The sequence below is a fragment of the Monodon monoceros genome, unplaced genomic scaffold, assembly GCF_005190385.1.
Source record: "Monodon monoceros isolate NGI ecotype Baffin Bay Population unplaced genomic scaffold, NGI_Narwhal_1 Super_Scaffold_13, whole genome shotgun sequence".
Taxonomy (NCBI): Eukaryota; Metazoa; Chordata; class Mammalia; order Artiodactyla; family Monodontidae; genus Monodon; species Monodon monoceros.
In genome coordinates, this window is record NW_021703769.1 from 42,553,263 (window position 1) to 42,566,566 (window position 13,304).

Genomic DNA, 13,304 nt, shown 5'->3' on the forward strand with positions numbered 1-13,304 from the left:
CAGTTCACTCGCCCTGGCGCAGGCCAGCGCAGGCCCCACTCACACTGACTGCTTCACGATCTCCGAGTGGATCCTCGCCACGCCGTTGACAGCGTGGGACCCGATGACACATAGGTGGGCCATGTTGATCCGCTTGCAGTCCCCTTCCTCGATCACGGACATCCTCCGCAGGCGGTCCACATCCCCGGGGAACAGGGCGGCCACGTGCTGCCGAGACAGAGCAGTGAGCAGGAGGGCGGGGGGCTGCTTTCCCCAAGAAAGGCCCAGGGCGGCTGCAGCCCAGCCTGACTGGGCTCCGGGAGAAGGTCTGCCTCGGCCTGGGGGCGGCGGCCCGGCCCGTGGGCTCGGAGGAGCTGAGGAGGTGCCGTGTGACGTACAGGAAGAGATGGGGATGCTGTCCCCGCTGGCCCAGGCAGGGTATAACCGCAGTCTACCACTGGGAATGGCTACTCTTTCACCAAAAGATTAAAAAAATGAACTATAATCACACCTGAACTCTAAGTTCCCCTGTGCTTGTACCACTATCCTTTCTGTGGGTGACAGAGGAAAGACAAAGGTGATTTGTTTCCAAATCACCCAAATGCTGCAGTGATGTCGCAGGACAAAGGCCTCTGGCATTCCAGGAACAGACACTCACACCTGAACCTGCTCAGAAATGAGAAGACTCCCCCCGACGCAGCAGGGGTCCAAGCGCGGGGACAAGGCAACAACTCTGCCAAGTGACAGCCCCAGACCCCAAAGTCCTCTTCTTGAACGGCTATTCCCTTCAGAAGTAAAGCACCTGTCCCGGGCCAGACGATCTGACGTGGAGGGCAGAGGAGGGCCCGTCAGAGCAGGGCAGCCCTCTCCCCTCCCGCATCACCACAGGAAGGGCGTGCTCACATCCAGGTGCCTCTGGTTGATGGCGTAGACGATCTCCAGGTGCCGTGGCAGCAGCTTCTCAAACATGGACACAGGCCAGCGCTCCAAGGCCTCGGGTAGCACCGTGTGGTTGGTGTATGCACAGGTCTTCCTTGTGATTTCCCAGGCCTACAACATTCCAGAACACCCCAATGTTTTATTCAGAAAAAAGCAGCTCGTGGCCAGATGCCAAGGTGAGGGGAACGTGTAGGGTCAGAGGCAGGTGTTCAGATGCCACCAGGAAGGGCCCTGCACGTCTCTGCTCTCCGGGGCCCAGAACTTCCTAAACCCACAGTGAGCCCTGCGCCCTTCACTGTCCTGACACGCCCCATGTGCACCTCACATCCTGACCCAGAGCACACGCAGAAATGAGCACCTTACCTGCTACCTGGGAACCACTGCAACTTTCCTCTGTAAACCAGACAGAGCTCCAGGCAGCTTTGCTTTATTTCCACCAAACCGACTTCACACCCACAGTCCAAAGGAAACTGGTCAAGTGTCTGGCCCTGCCCTCCGCTGGCCAGGGGTGAACAGGGTCTGCCCAGCCCCGCCCAGAAGTGCAGCCCCAAACCAGAAAGGGGCTCTGGTGCTAAAAAATGGGGTAAAAATGGTTTTATATGTTGATTTAAGTAAATGAGACCAACAAAACCCCACTAAAGAATCTAGGACCAAATAAGTGAAGCAGGGAGAACGAGCCTATAAATGTGTAAACCATGTATTTCTTTAAACCGAACACTTCTGGGTTTTTCGCCACAATTCTAAGATGAAAAAGTATAGGTGAGAAGCTCTCAGAAGTGTCAGAATCCTTTTCTTGTCTTCCAGAAAACCACCCTTCTCTGGCCCTTAAACTGCTGGGCCCACTCACTGTGCCCTGCCCTTGGGAGAAACCCCAGACCCGCTCCTGGAACGTCCTTCTCCCCATAGCCCCGTCTTCCCAGGACAACTTCCTTCTGTTCTCCCGAGGCCACCAGAGAGGCCTCCCTCTGTGGACCAGCTCAGTACTCACCCCTGCTGTCGGGAGAGGCGGGGAGGTCACCCCGTGCCCAGGTGTTTGGGGACACTGTGCTCGGGCCCTCGGTGCTCACCTTGTCCCAGTCCACCTTCTCCACGTCCACCAGGATCCGCATGAGCTCAGGGATGGCCAAGGCCGGGTGGGTGTCATTCAGCTGGATGGCCACCTGCGTTTACACGGGGTGACCCCCTCAGTCCCTTGCCCGCGTGTGCAGAACCGGGGTCCTCGGCTGCCCGCCCCGAGGAGCCTGGTCATAGGACTGGCAGCAGGAAGCGGACGGCACTGCACGGGCTCCAGGCCCAGCATGGAAAGCCGCGGAGGTGCAGGGAGCAGGTCAGGGTGGAGGACCCGCAGGCCAGCCCCGCAGCGCGCGTCCAGAGCCCTCCCCGCCTTGGAACGCTGCTCCTGCCTGACGGACACTGGCCGGTTGTGTTCAGATTACTGAACTGAGTCTGCAAACTGGCCGCTTTGCCCGACGGAGCCTTTCACAGCGTTCCCTGCTGCCTCGACGCCTCCTGAGGCCCAGGGCAGCCCTGGTGGAGGAGGAAGGCGGCCTGGTCCCCGGGCACGAGGAGGCCCAGGTTGGGGGGCGGCTTCCCACCCAGCCCCCACTGCAGCTGGAAGGAGGAGGCCCAGCCCGGGAACAGCCCGTCTCCGGCACGGCGCTCAGCACTCTACACACGCACCTTGTCTGGGAACGTCTCGAAGGAGGTCCTTACGGGGTCGCGGCAGCCGAACTTGGATGACTTGAAGCGCCGGATGATGTCTTGGAGGGTGGCGGCCACCACGAAGTATTCCTGCTTCAACCGCAGCTCCTTCCCCTCAAAGAACTGAGGACATGCCTGGCTTAGCCTCCACTGCATGGGCCCTTGGGGCCCCCGAACCCAGGACGGGGCCCAGGCTGGGGTGCGGCCCAGGGGTGCAATGCCTCGATCCCCGGTGCTGGGGCCGAGGCCAGGAAAGCAACCTCCCCTCCCGGGTGCCTCACGTTCCAGGAGGCCTCATGCCTGAAGCATGAGTCTGTTCGGAATCTCAGGGGGGTGCTGGGGGAGGGCATTTTCTTATGAGCCTTTCAGCACAGGGCCCTTTGCTGCTACGTGCATGTATTTCCCTGATAAAATAAGAAAAACCCACAACCCACAAAGATGGGCAAATCCTAAGGGCTCGTTTGGTGGCAGTGGATCATGTGGCTGAGGGCCCCGCCTCACAAGTGGGGACACCTGCTAAGAGCGTTCCAAACCATGACCACGTGACGTCTCAAGGCGTCCCTGCAGAATAGGGACTGCTGGCCCCACGCGCCAACGCCCCAACCAACTCTTGGGGAGCTGGCACCAGGTGCTAAAGAGCAGAAACGGCTGAACGTGAGGTCTGAGGTCTCCGCGGCCCTGCACTCGGCGGCCGTGTGCTTATGGGGAGCATAGGTGTGAGGCCAGGAACCTCCTAAGAGCTCCCCTGGGCAGAGGGCAAAGGAGGGGCTAACAGCACACAGGTGCTCCTGGACCCCGTCAGGGATGCCGTGTCCACCCTCACTCTGAGGAGGTCACTCTCGTGGCCTCACCTGACAAGCCTGAGGCCAGCACAGGGGCCCTTCTGGAGCCCAGCCCTGCAGGGGTGCTTCCTACACTGGAGGAACGGCGCGGACGAGGACCACCCGCAGCAGCTACTCACGTTGTCGTTGGGATACAGGACTCTGGAGATGTTCTCGGCCAGGTTCCGGTCCAGGACCGCCTCGATGTAGCCGCCCACGTTGACTGAGGGCAGAGAGCGGAGTCAGGACCCGCGTGCCTGCCGAAGCTCTCATGTGCCCTGATCGGTCTGAGGACAGCGTTCCCGAGCAGAAGGCGTCCCACAGCTGCTACGCCGACCGGCCCACACCCCGCCCCAGACCCCTGGCTCTTTCCGGACGGCGCGGGGTCCCTGGGAAGTCCAGGGCTCACAGGGAAACTGCCCTCAGCCCTCCCGCAGTGGGGAGCCTCGTGGGCTGTGGGTGCAGACGGGGTCGGTCTGGTATCAGACACCGGATGGGGACAGGAGGGGACGCACAGTCATGGAGCTTGAAGTCATTGGGCGCCTTGGCGGACCACAGTCTCATGGTGTTGACGGTGTCGTTCTTGTAGCCCGGCACCGGGGTGTCGTACGGCATGGCCAGCACCACCTGCCGAGGGAAGACACGGTCCCCAGGCCTGGGCCACCTCCCCCCACAGGCTGGGGCAGCTCGGCCTCGCAGGAAGCGGCCCACCGGCCCGCCCTCCTCTGGCTTCGCTCCTTCCTCCTCAAACACACCCAACCTGCCCCGTGTCCCTCGCACCTGCAGCCCCGGCTCGCACATGTCCTGAGCCGGGAGCACCCGAGGCCACCTCCGGTGGGCCCTGACCACAAGCCAGGCCCTCTCTAGCTTTACCTTCGACACCGGCGTCAACTGTCACCTGGCTCCTCGGTAGCCCCTCCTCCCGTGTCCTTGGCCTCCCCCTCCACACCTGCCCTCTTCTCACTCAACTCTGCGTGGGCGATTTCGGGACTCACCTAACCTCTCCCCACAGACAGCTGCTATTTCAGACCATCTCCCACGTCTGCGGCGAGGCTCCTCCTGTTGCCTTGACCTCGAACTTCAGCAAAACCAAAGCAGCCTGCACACTCCCTCCCGACAGAAAACACCGGACCTGCCCTCCACCCCTGTCCCAATCCCCATCTGTCCAGAAGCACCAGCTCTGCTCTTGCCAAGCACAGGAAGAGGTGCACAAGCCTCAGGTCACTTCCACCCGCAGACCCTCCCACGGGCTTCTCACACTCAGGCCTGCTTTCGGGGGTGCTTCGTGTGCGGCCTCAGGAGCTGAAGGCAGCTCCAATGGCCACAAAGGACTACGGGGCGGGGCCCGGGTTAAAGCCCCAGTATCACCCTTCCCTTCCCGTCTCCCCGCAGCCCTACTCCCCAACCCTGGCTGGCCTTGACAAGCCCTACAGAGCATCTGCAACCTGCTCCCTCCCCCTCCACGGCCAGTCCCCCAGGGGAAGGCCCTCACTGCATGGCGCCTGGGGTGCCGAGTGGTCTCCAGGCCTTTCATTCATCTTCTACAATCACACCTAGAAAACCAGACCCCCTTCTCCGCTTTTCCAAATTAAATACAACTTATTCTGGCATCTTAGGCCGCCAGCCTGCCCTGGCTCCATGAGCCCCAGTTAAGAATTGAGTCTGCATGACTCACTTGACCCCTGTGACTCACGGGCTTGCCCTGTTTATGCTTTACTGCCCACACTGCTGCGGTGGCGTCTTTCTTACGTATTGCGACCATCACCCATCTCCACCCCCAGAAGCTCTCCTCCGCCTCCGCGGTCTCTGAGCCCGGGCTGGACTCCGCGTGTGCACCCGCCGGTACGGCACCGCGTTCCGCCAAGCACTTGGTGCTCCTGCCCTGGCCCCCCAGGGCCCAGCTGGGGGCCGGGGGTGCCGTGCTCCATTGCAGGGCATCCACCCAGCCGCCCCGCATGCCTAGAGCTCCGACAGCTCAGAATAACCAGTGAGCTGCACTGAGAGCCGGGGCCACACGCGGGACCGGGAGCAAGGGGTGAGGGCCTGCCCCACAGGAACGCGGGGCTGGTCCTACCCCCTCTACTGGGGTCGCGGCGGGGGTGGTCAGTGCCCTGCCCCTCCCTGCGCCGACCCGCTCACCACGAGACACCGCCAGTCTCAGCCGACACGGCTCCCGTTAAACTACAGAGTGTGGCTTCACAGTTGTTGTCTGGACAGTCCCGACTGAGCGTGGGGAGGTGGGTCCCACAGGGAAGCTCCAAGGGGAGCCGACGCAACAAGGCGAGTCGAGGGTCCCCGTGCTCAGCCCCCCACCCACCAAGAAACGCCCGTGGTACCTGTGTGTCCAGCCAGCACACGCCCTCGGGGCTGTGCTCCACTCGCCCGTAGAAGTGCACGGGCAGCATGTACTCCGGCCGCGCCTTCTCCCAGGGGTTCCCGTAGCGCAGCCAGTCATCCGCCTCCTCCACCTGGAAGGGCGGCAGGTGAGGGCGGGGGAGACGGTCCCGGGCACTGGCAGACCCTGCCCTCCGCCCGCACTGACCACGCCATCCAGACGATGCTGCCCGGCACGGAAACAAAACTGTGGCCTATTTACAGCGCAAAGGTTTCCAATTCTGGTCAAGGCTCTGTTTAAAAATGAACACTTTGGACTGTTAAAGAAAAAACTCATATAAAATTAGAAGAATACATCAAAGTAAAAAGACGTTAAGAATTGCTTGAATTCAGCAGTAAAAGGAAGAAGTCCTGGGGCACATCAACAAACCTTGAGACGTTACGCAGAGTCCACACACCGCATGACTCCATCCACGTGACGTGACCTGACCAGGACGGCCAAGTCACAGACAGAAGGATGGCCCTGTCTACACCACACGTCCAGGACGGCTAAGTCACAGACAGAAGGATGGCCCCGTCTATACCACACGTCCAGGACGGCCAAGTCACAGACAGAAGGATGGCCCTGTCTACACCACGCGTCCAGGGCGGCCAAGTCACAGACAGAAGGATGGCCCTGTCTACACCACACGTCCAGGATGGCCAAGTCACAGAGACAGAAGGAAGTCAAGTCCCCAGAAGGAGCATCTGGGTCATGCTTTTAGGACAGTGACGTGGCTGAGGTTACTGCTTCACTGTGCCCATCTCCACAGAACTCCCCGCAGGACTGTTCTGCCTGGTGCAGGCAGGTACTCATCACAGGACCGGTCCCGCCTTTGACCTCCTGTACGTGAGTGAGATTCCAACATCAGAGCCTGGCTGTCTCCACAGAGCAGTTCAATGAGCTGTCTGCAGAAGCAGCAACTTCCCAAGTACGTGAGGCGAGGGGCTCTCCCTTCTGGAGCCCCTCCTCTGATAGGAAGGCTAGTCTGTGGCCCCCGCTGGCCACCACTGCTGCTTTGTGACCACTGCCCACATTTACTTGCGCTACAGCTAAACTCCGTTAAAAGCATTCTGACTGAGCAGCTCCCTTGACAGAAGCGTGGGAGTTGGCAGGTTTACCACCGGCCTATCAACCTAGGACTGTCTTTAAATTGTTACGCATGATGGCAAGAGGCACAGGAACAGGGAACCGGAAGGAAGAAGTGTCTGTGGTCAAACAGACAGAGACAGAAACCACCACCAAAACCTTCCTCCTTACGACCGTAACACCCACCAGGCAGGGAGGAGCCTCAGAGTCTCTGTCTTACAAACACACACATCGCCTCGACTACGAAAGAGCTAGAATCGGCCACAGACCACACATGTACAAAGGCTGGCTCACATCTGACAGAAACACTCACATAAATAACTGTGACTAGGGAATTCCCTGGAGGTCCAGTGGTTAAGACTCCGCACTGCCAATGCAGGGGTTGCAGGTTCGATCCCTGGTTGGGGAACTAAGATCCCATATACAGCGAGGTGTGGCCAAAAAATAAAAAAAAGAAAAAGAAAAAAAAAGAACAAAAAGAACTGTGGCTAAAATCACCCAGAAGGTGGCAGGAGGAAAAGTGCATTTCTCCTTTCAAGGTCATAGGGAGTATTTCTATAAATTAACCAGTGGCTACAAATCTGTTTTGTTTCCTTTTCCTTTTGGCCATACTTTTCTTGGCTAACGTTTTATTATGAGCGTTTTCAAACACATAGAAATGCCAAGGAATTGACAGTGAACTGCACACCCTCCACCTAGGCTCTGTCACTGCTTCCATCTTGCTATACTTGATAACCACGTCTCCTTCCATCCATCCATTACTTTTCTGATGCATTTCAAAGTGAGCAGTTCATCCCAGACATCTGTCCACTCTTCCCCTGAACACTTCAGCAGGCATGTCATTAAGGACAGTCCATCACAGTGTTTATTTTTTAGGTTAACAGACGCACAGTGAAATGCATAAATCTTAAGGCCAACATTGGTGAGTTCCAACAATTGCACACACCTGTGTGACCCAAACCCCATCAAGACAGAGGACACTTCCATCACCCCGATCATTAGCTTCTTCATTCAGACTGTACGACTTTCCTGTTACCAGCTTTTTGATCCTAACTCCAGCCCTGCTTTATCTGTGACTTATAGACTCCAAATTATTTAAACTATTCTCCACCCAAGTGGAAGAGTGCTGCCTTCCTTTCTGAAATGCCAAAGTGAGGGGAAACGCCCACCTCACCTAAGAGAAGGAAGGTGGGACTGCATTTTGAGTCCCCCCGTTTACCAGCAGGGTCTTGACCGTGTTACTTCTCTGCCTGACGCTTTAGAATTGAGGCTCATTCTTCCTAAGAGCCACATTGCTTTGCAGAGTCCAGCCCCTAACCCCACAGGACGCCACCACCTCGCTGGTGTCAGCGAGGGCAGGTGGGAGCAAAGCCTGCAATAGCTGTTCTCCTAGCGACTCCAGGCCAATCCTCCTCTGCGGTGGGGCTGGGCTGGGGGGTGCCTTCGCTCTGTGAGAGACGACAGAAAACAACACCAGCTGGTGGCGTCCTCAAGCCACAGTGTCTCCTGTGAGGCCCAGCTGGGCTCTGGCCACAGCCCACCAGACGTCCTGTCGCCACACAGAAGCCATGTGCAATGAGCACATGTGGGCGACGGGCACTGCCGGCCGTGGGGACGATGTGGAAAGCACGGAGTGCCCAGAACTCCCAGCACTGCCCACCTGCCCCCCTCTGCCCTGCCAAGGACCGGCACGCAGCCTCTCCAGGAGGAGCAGAAAGTCCAAACACAGAACTGACGGTGCCTGGCTATTTTCTCATGTGCATGAGAGCCGCAAGTGAGCAAAGGAAGGAAATCGCACCCACCTGCCAGCCATTGACAATCTTCTGGTTGAAAATCCCAAACTCATAGCGGATTCCATAGCCGTACGCTGCCAGGCCCAAGGTGGCCATCGAGTCAAGGAAGCAGGCTGAAAGTCCAGACACAAAGAACTTCTTGGGATCAAAGACGATCAGTAGACCCAAGGCCTCTGGAGCCAAGGCCCAGACACCAAGTCAAGTAGGCGCCAGAGGGCTGGCCCCCAGGGCATCAGGCAGTGGCCCAGTGGTGACCGGTCACCTTCAGGTCTCATGAAAAGGAAAATGGAACCTCACTCTGATGCCCTTCGGCCTGAAAGCCCGGGGCCAGGACAAGACAACATCAACACGGGGGCTACCTGGGGGTGTGGGAAGAGGGACGAACCCCACAGAGGACACTGCCAAACTCAGCTCATCTCAACACACTGTCCCCTCCTGCCACCGTTCTCTTAGGGACCCTCACTCAGGCTGCAGGCCTCCCCACCCTCGCACGTTCTACTTGAAATCCAAGCAACATCACAAAACATCTGCCCACATACTGGTAAAGATGACACAGAAGTGGGGCCTGCAAATGTACATTTCAGCACCCACAGCACCAAATACCCAGGTGCCAAAGTGCCACCAGGGCACCCGGAAGGTGCCGCCAAATGGAGCCCTTGTTCCGATCAAAATGTCTTGAAAGCAAACCACCATGATTTGAATAAAGATTCAGAAGGCAGCCTTATTAAACTTGTGGATTAAAAAGAACACAAAATTTAAACGACGAAACACCAGCACATAAGACACATGCCAATTTACCAAACATGCACAAACCTGGGGGTGTCAGGCCCTCTGCTGAGGAGCAACAAGAAGACCCACAAACTAAGGCCTGGGCTCTCGCTCTGAGGAAATCATTCTCGCTGGAGGGACGCCACACACGAGCTACCGCAGGCTGGGGGTGTCCCGGGTCTGCACGGCGAGGGGAGCCGTGGAAGCAGAGGGGCCCAGACGAGTCCAGGGGGAAGGCCGGTGGCACCGCCCAGTGGCAGGAAAGGTGCCTGGAGTGGACGCGAAGCAGCCTGACGTGGCCTGGAACGGCCCACGAGCTGACACGCCGGCCTCAGGGCGGGCGGCCTGGAGCTTCGCTCGAGCTTGGGTTTTTACTTCAGTTTTTACTCACTGAGCAAGGACTAAGTGGGGAGATGACCACGCTCAACGGAATGCCGTCAGGGCGAAGGGGACCGAAGCCCGAGGGGCTGCCCTCTGCCTGCCGGACTGGACGCTGTAACGCCATCTGCAGCGGGAAGCGACGGCTTACGTGGTGCGTGTGACCTCACCTTTGCAGGCCACACAGAGCCCACACCCGCCAGTGGGGCACACACGGCCTTTCCCCTGGAGGCGGGGCACGCCTGGCCGAGGGTTAACCGAGAGCCGGGTGCTGCTGTGTCGGACAGAAACATACACTGCGCTTATAATTTCTGAAGAATTTAACTTAAATTCTGAAAACATAAACACATACACACAACTCACCCAGATAAATTTTAGGGCATTCGCTCCCTTTACAAAATGACAGCTCTCAAAAGGGGCAGTAATGCAAAGTGTATCACTTTAGGGCCCCGTACACACAAGGGCAGCACAGAACTTGATCATCTCTGCTCCAGAAGCACTGTGCCCAAAAGCCTTGAAGGACACAGTGACATCAACTCTCACTGTGACTGCTGTTTCCACTTCCAAGTTCTTAACCCAGCTCCTTCCCCCTCATAAAGGCTGGCGAAAATAATTAAAACAGAAAAAAACCCACAAACTTCAAACTGGGTATATTCTCAAATAGGGTGGCCCAAAGGAGCAGTAGCTCCAAGAGAAACAGCTCTGCTATTTTAGAGCAATCTGTTTACTGTAGTAAAGCAGGAACAGTTGCTTTACGCTGGGCTACATTCATAAACTGTGCGTGTGTGTTTCTAGCCCTCTGTCTTTCTCCCAGTTACTGGCTGTGGAGGTGGTTGGTATATTGCAAACCCCTCCTGGCATCAGTTCCCCAATACTGGCAAGCCTGGTCACCATAATTATGAAGCGCCCTTTGTGTGAAAGAGAATATATAATTTGCATTTTTTTCCCCTACTGGTGGCAAAGATTTTGACCCAGAGGCACACTGTCACATCTACTCTGAGGGACCGATCTATCCCCACGGACCAGTGCTGGGAGCATGGCTGATCTTGGCCTTGCCACGTGCTGCTCTCTGACCAAGGCACTGTGTCAGGAAAGGTCTGTCCTGGACAGGAGCCTGGGGTTACCTGCCAGCCTCCCCAAGCCTCCGTTCCCCAGGCCGGCATCCTCTTCTATTTCCTCCAGTTCTTCCAAGTCTAGCCCCAACTGTGAATAAAAACAGAGGTAACATTTTAATATTACTTAATATTTTCCCTCAGCGATAGGTGGAAAGATATTTAAATCTTATGAGCTTATATCAATCAAAGGTTAGAGTCTGCCTTCTTTTAGACTTGCAAATCCAACATTAAAATCTGGTGTTAGGATGTGGAGAAAGGGGACCCTCCTACACTGTTGGTGGGAATGTAAATTGGTGCAGCCACTGTGGAAAACAATATGGAGGTTCCTCAAAAAACTAAATATAGAGTGACCATATGATCCAGCAACCCCACTCCTGGGCATATATCTGAAAAAAACTCTAATTGGAAAAGACATATGCATTCCAATGTTCATTTCAGCACTATTCACAACAGTCAAGACATGGAAGCAACCTAAATGTCCATCGACAGATGAAGAAGATGTGGTATATAATCTACTATGGAATATTACTCAGCCATAAAAAAGAATGAAATGATGCCATTTGCAGCAACATGGATGGACCCAGAGATTATCATACTAAGTGAAGTAAGCCAGACAGGGAAAGACAATTACCATATGATATCACTTATCCATGGAATCTAAAAAATAGTACAAATGAACATATTTATAAAACAGGAACAGACTCACAGAAATAGAAAACTTATGGTTACCAAAGGGGAAAGTGGGGAGGGATAAATTAGGAGTATAGGATTAACAGATGTACGCTACCATATATAAAATAAACAACAAGGATTTACTGTGTAGCACAGGGAACTATATTCAATATCTTGTAATAACCTATAATGGAAAATAATTGAAAAAAAATAAAACTGAGTCACTTTGCTGTACACCTGAAACTAACACAATATTATAAACCAAGTATACTTCAATTTTTAAAAAATCTGGTGTTTAATCAATGCATGAAAATGAAAGCTTCCAGGTATTTCAAAAGCTGCCGAATGACTTAAGAATTAACAGTCAAAATGAGACATGGTTTAATAGCCAGAGATATTGACTGCCACATTATTAACCTACTTACAGTGGACAGATTATAACATGTATCCTAAAAAGAAGCCAATGCTTTTAGTAACTCTCTACTTTCCCACGGTCTAATGATATTTACATGACATCTTTTTTTTTTTTTTTTTTTTGCGGTACGCGGGCCTCTCACTGTTGTGGCCTCTCCCGTTGCGGAGCACAGGCTCCGGACGCGCAGGCTCAGCGGCCATGGCTCACGGGCACAGCCGCTCCACGGCATTTGGGATCTTCCCAGACCGGGGCACGAACCCGTGTCCCCTGCATCGGCAGGCAGACTCTCAACCACTGCGCCACCAGGGAAGCCCTACATGACATCTTTTAAAGCCAAAACCTAAAAGCACTTTTCCTATCTATTCCAACGGCATTCAAACAATCTTGTGAAACAGATATGTTAGGTTAAACATCAGAGAGAAAGCACCTGATTTGAAACCATTCAAAAATGCAGATCTTGGGGCTTCCCTGGTGGCGCAGTGATTAAGAATCCGTCTGCCAACACAGGGGACACAGGGTCGAGCCCTGGTCTGGGAAGATCCCATGTGCTACGGAGCAACTAAGCCCGTGTGTCACAACTACTGAGCCTGCGTGTCACAACTACTGAAGCCTGCACGCCTAGACCCCATGTTCCGCAACAAGAGAAGCCACTGCAATGAGTAGCCCACGCACCGCAATGAAGAATAGCCCCCGCTCAGCACAACGAGAGAACGCCCGCGCAGCAACGAAGACCCACCGCAGCCAAAAATAAATAAACAAACAAATAAATAAAAGAATGCAGATCTTAAGGCTCTCAATTAGGATAGATGGATAATTGTTCCATTAATCTGGCTGTAGTGTATTAAACTTGACAAATTGCTTATTAATTACTTTTTTTTTTTTTTTTTTTTTTTGGCCACGCCACATGGCTTGTGGGATCTTAGTTCCCCGAACAGGGACTGAACCCTCACCCTCCACAATGAAAGCACAGAGTCCTAACTGGACCGCCAGGGAATTCCCTCATTAATTACCTTGATCAGTGGTTTCTAAACTTTTTGATTTCAGGAAGACCTAAAGAGTTACTGTTTATTGAGATTATATCTATCAATATTTATCAAATTAGAAATTAAAATGGAGAAATTTTTTGAAGTATATATGAATTCATCTTAAAACAACAACAAACCCATTACATATTAACACAAACAACACTGTTTAATGGAAAATAACTACATTTTTAAAAACAACCAAAAAAAATAATGAAAAGGGTGGCAGTGTTCTACA

At 54.6% G+C, this 13,304-nt stretch overlaps 1 protein-coding gene across 2 annotated transcripts in view; it reads right to left on the minus strand.

The window, feature by feature from the left end:
- PYGB (glycogen phosphorylase B) overlaps positions 1 to 13,304 on the minus strand; it is a 53,346-nt gene that overhangs the window by 13,309 nt on the left and 26,733 nt on the right. For both annotated transcript variants that reach the window (XR_003793190.1, XM_029220895.1), the window contains exons 3-11: positions 10,967 to 11,045; positions 8,706 to 8,809; positions 5,777 to 5,908; positions 3,956 to 4,067; positions 3,581 to 3,663; positions 2,599 to 2,742; positions 1,986 to 2,078; positions 883 to 1,029; positions 44 to 207 (exon numbers count right to left, since the gene is read on the minus strand). Coding sequence is in view for 1 of the 2 variants with exons in the window: in XM_029220895.1 (XP_029076728.1) it covers positions 44 to 207; positions 883 to 1,029; positions 1,986 to 2,078; positions 2,599 to 2,742; positions 3,581 to 3,663; positions 3,956 to 4,067; positions 5,777 to 5,908; positions 8,706 to 8,809; positions 10,967 to 11,045 (1,058 nt within the window). In the remaining variant the exon portion in view is untranslated. The remainder of the gene's footprint in view (positions 1 to 43; positions 208 to 882; positions 1,030 to 1,985; positions 2,079 to 2,598; positions 2,743 to 3,580; positions 3,664 to 3,955; positions 4,068 to 5,776; positions 5,909 to 8,705; positions 8,810 to 10,966; positions 11,046 to 13,304) is intronic.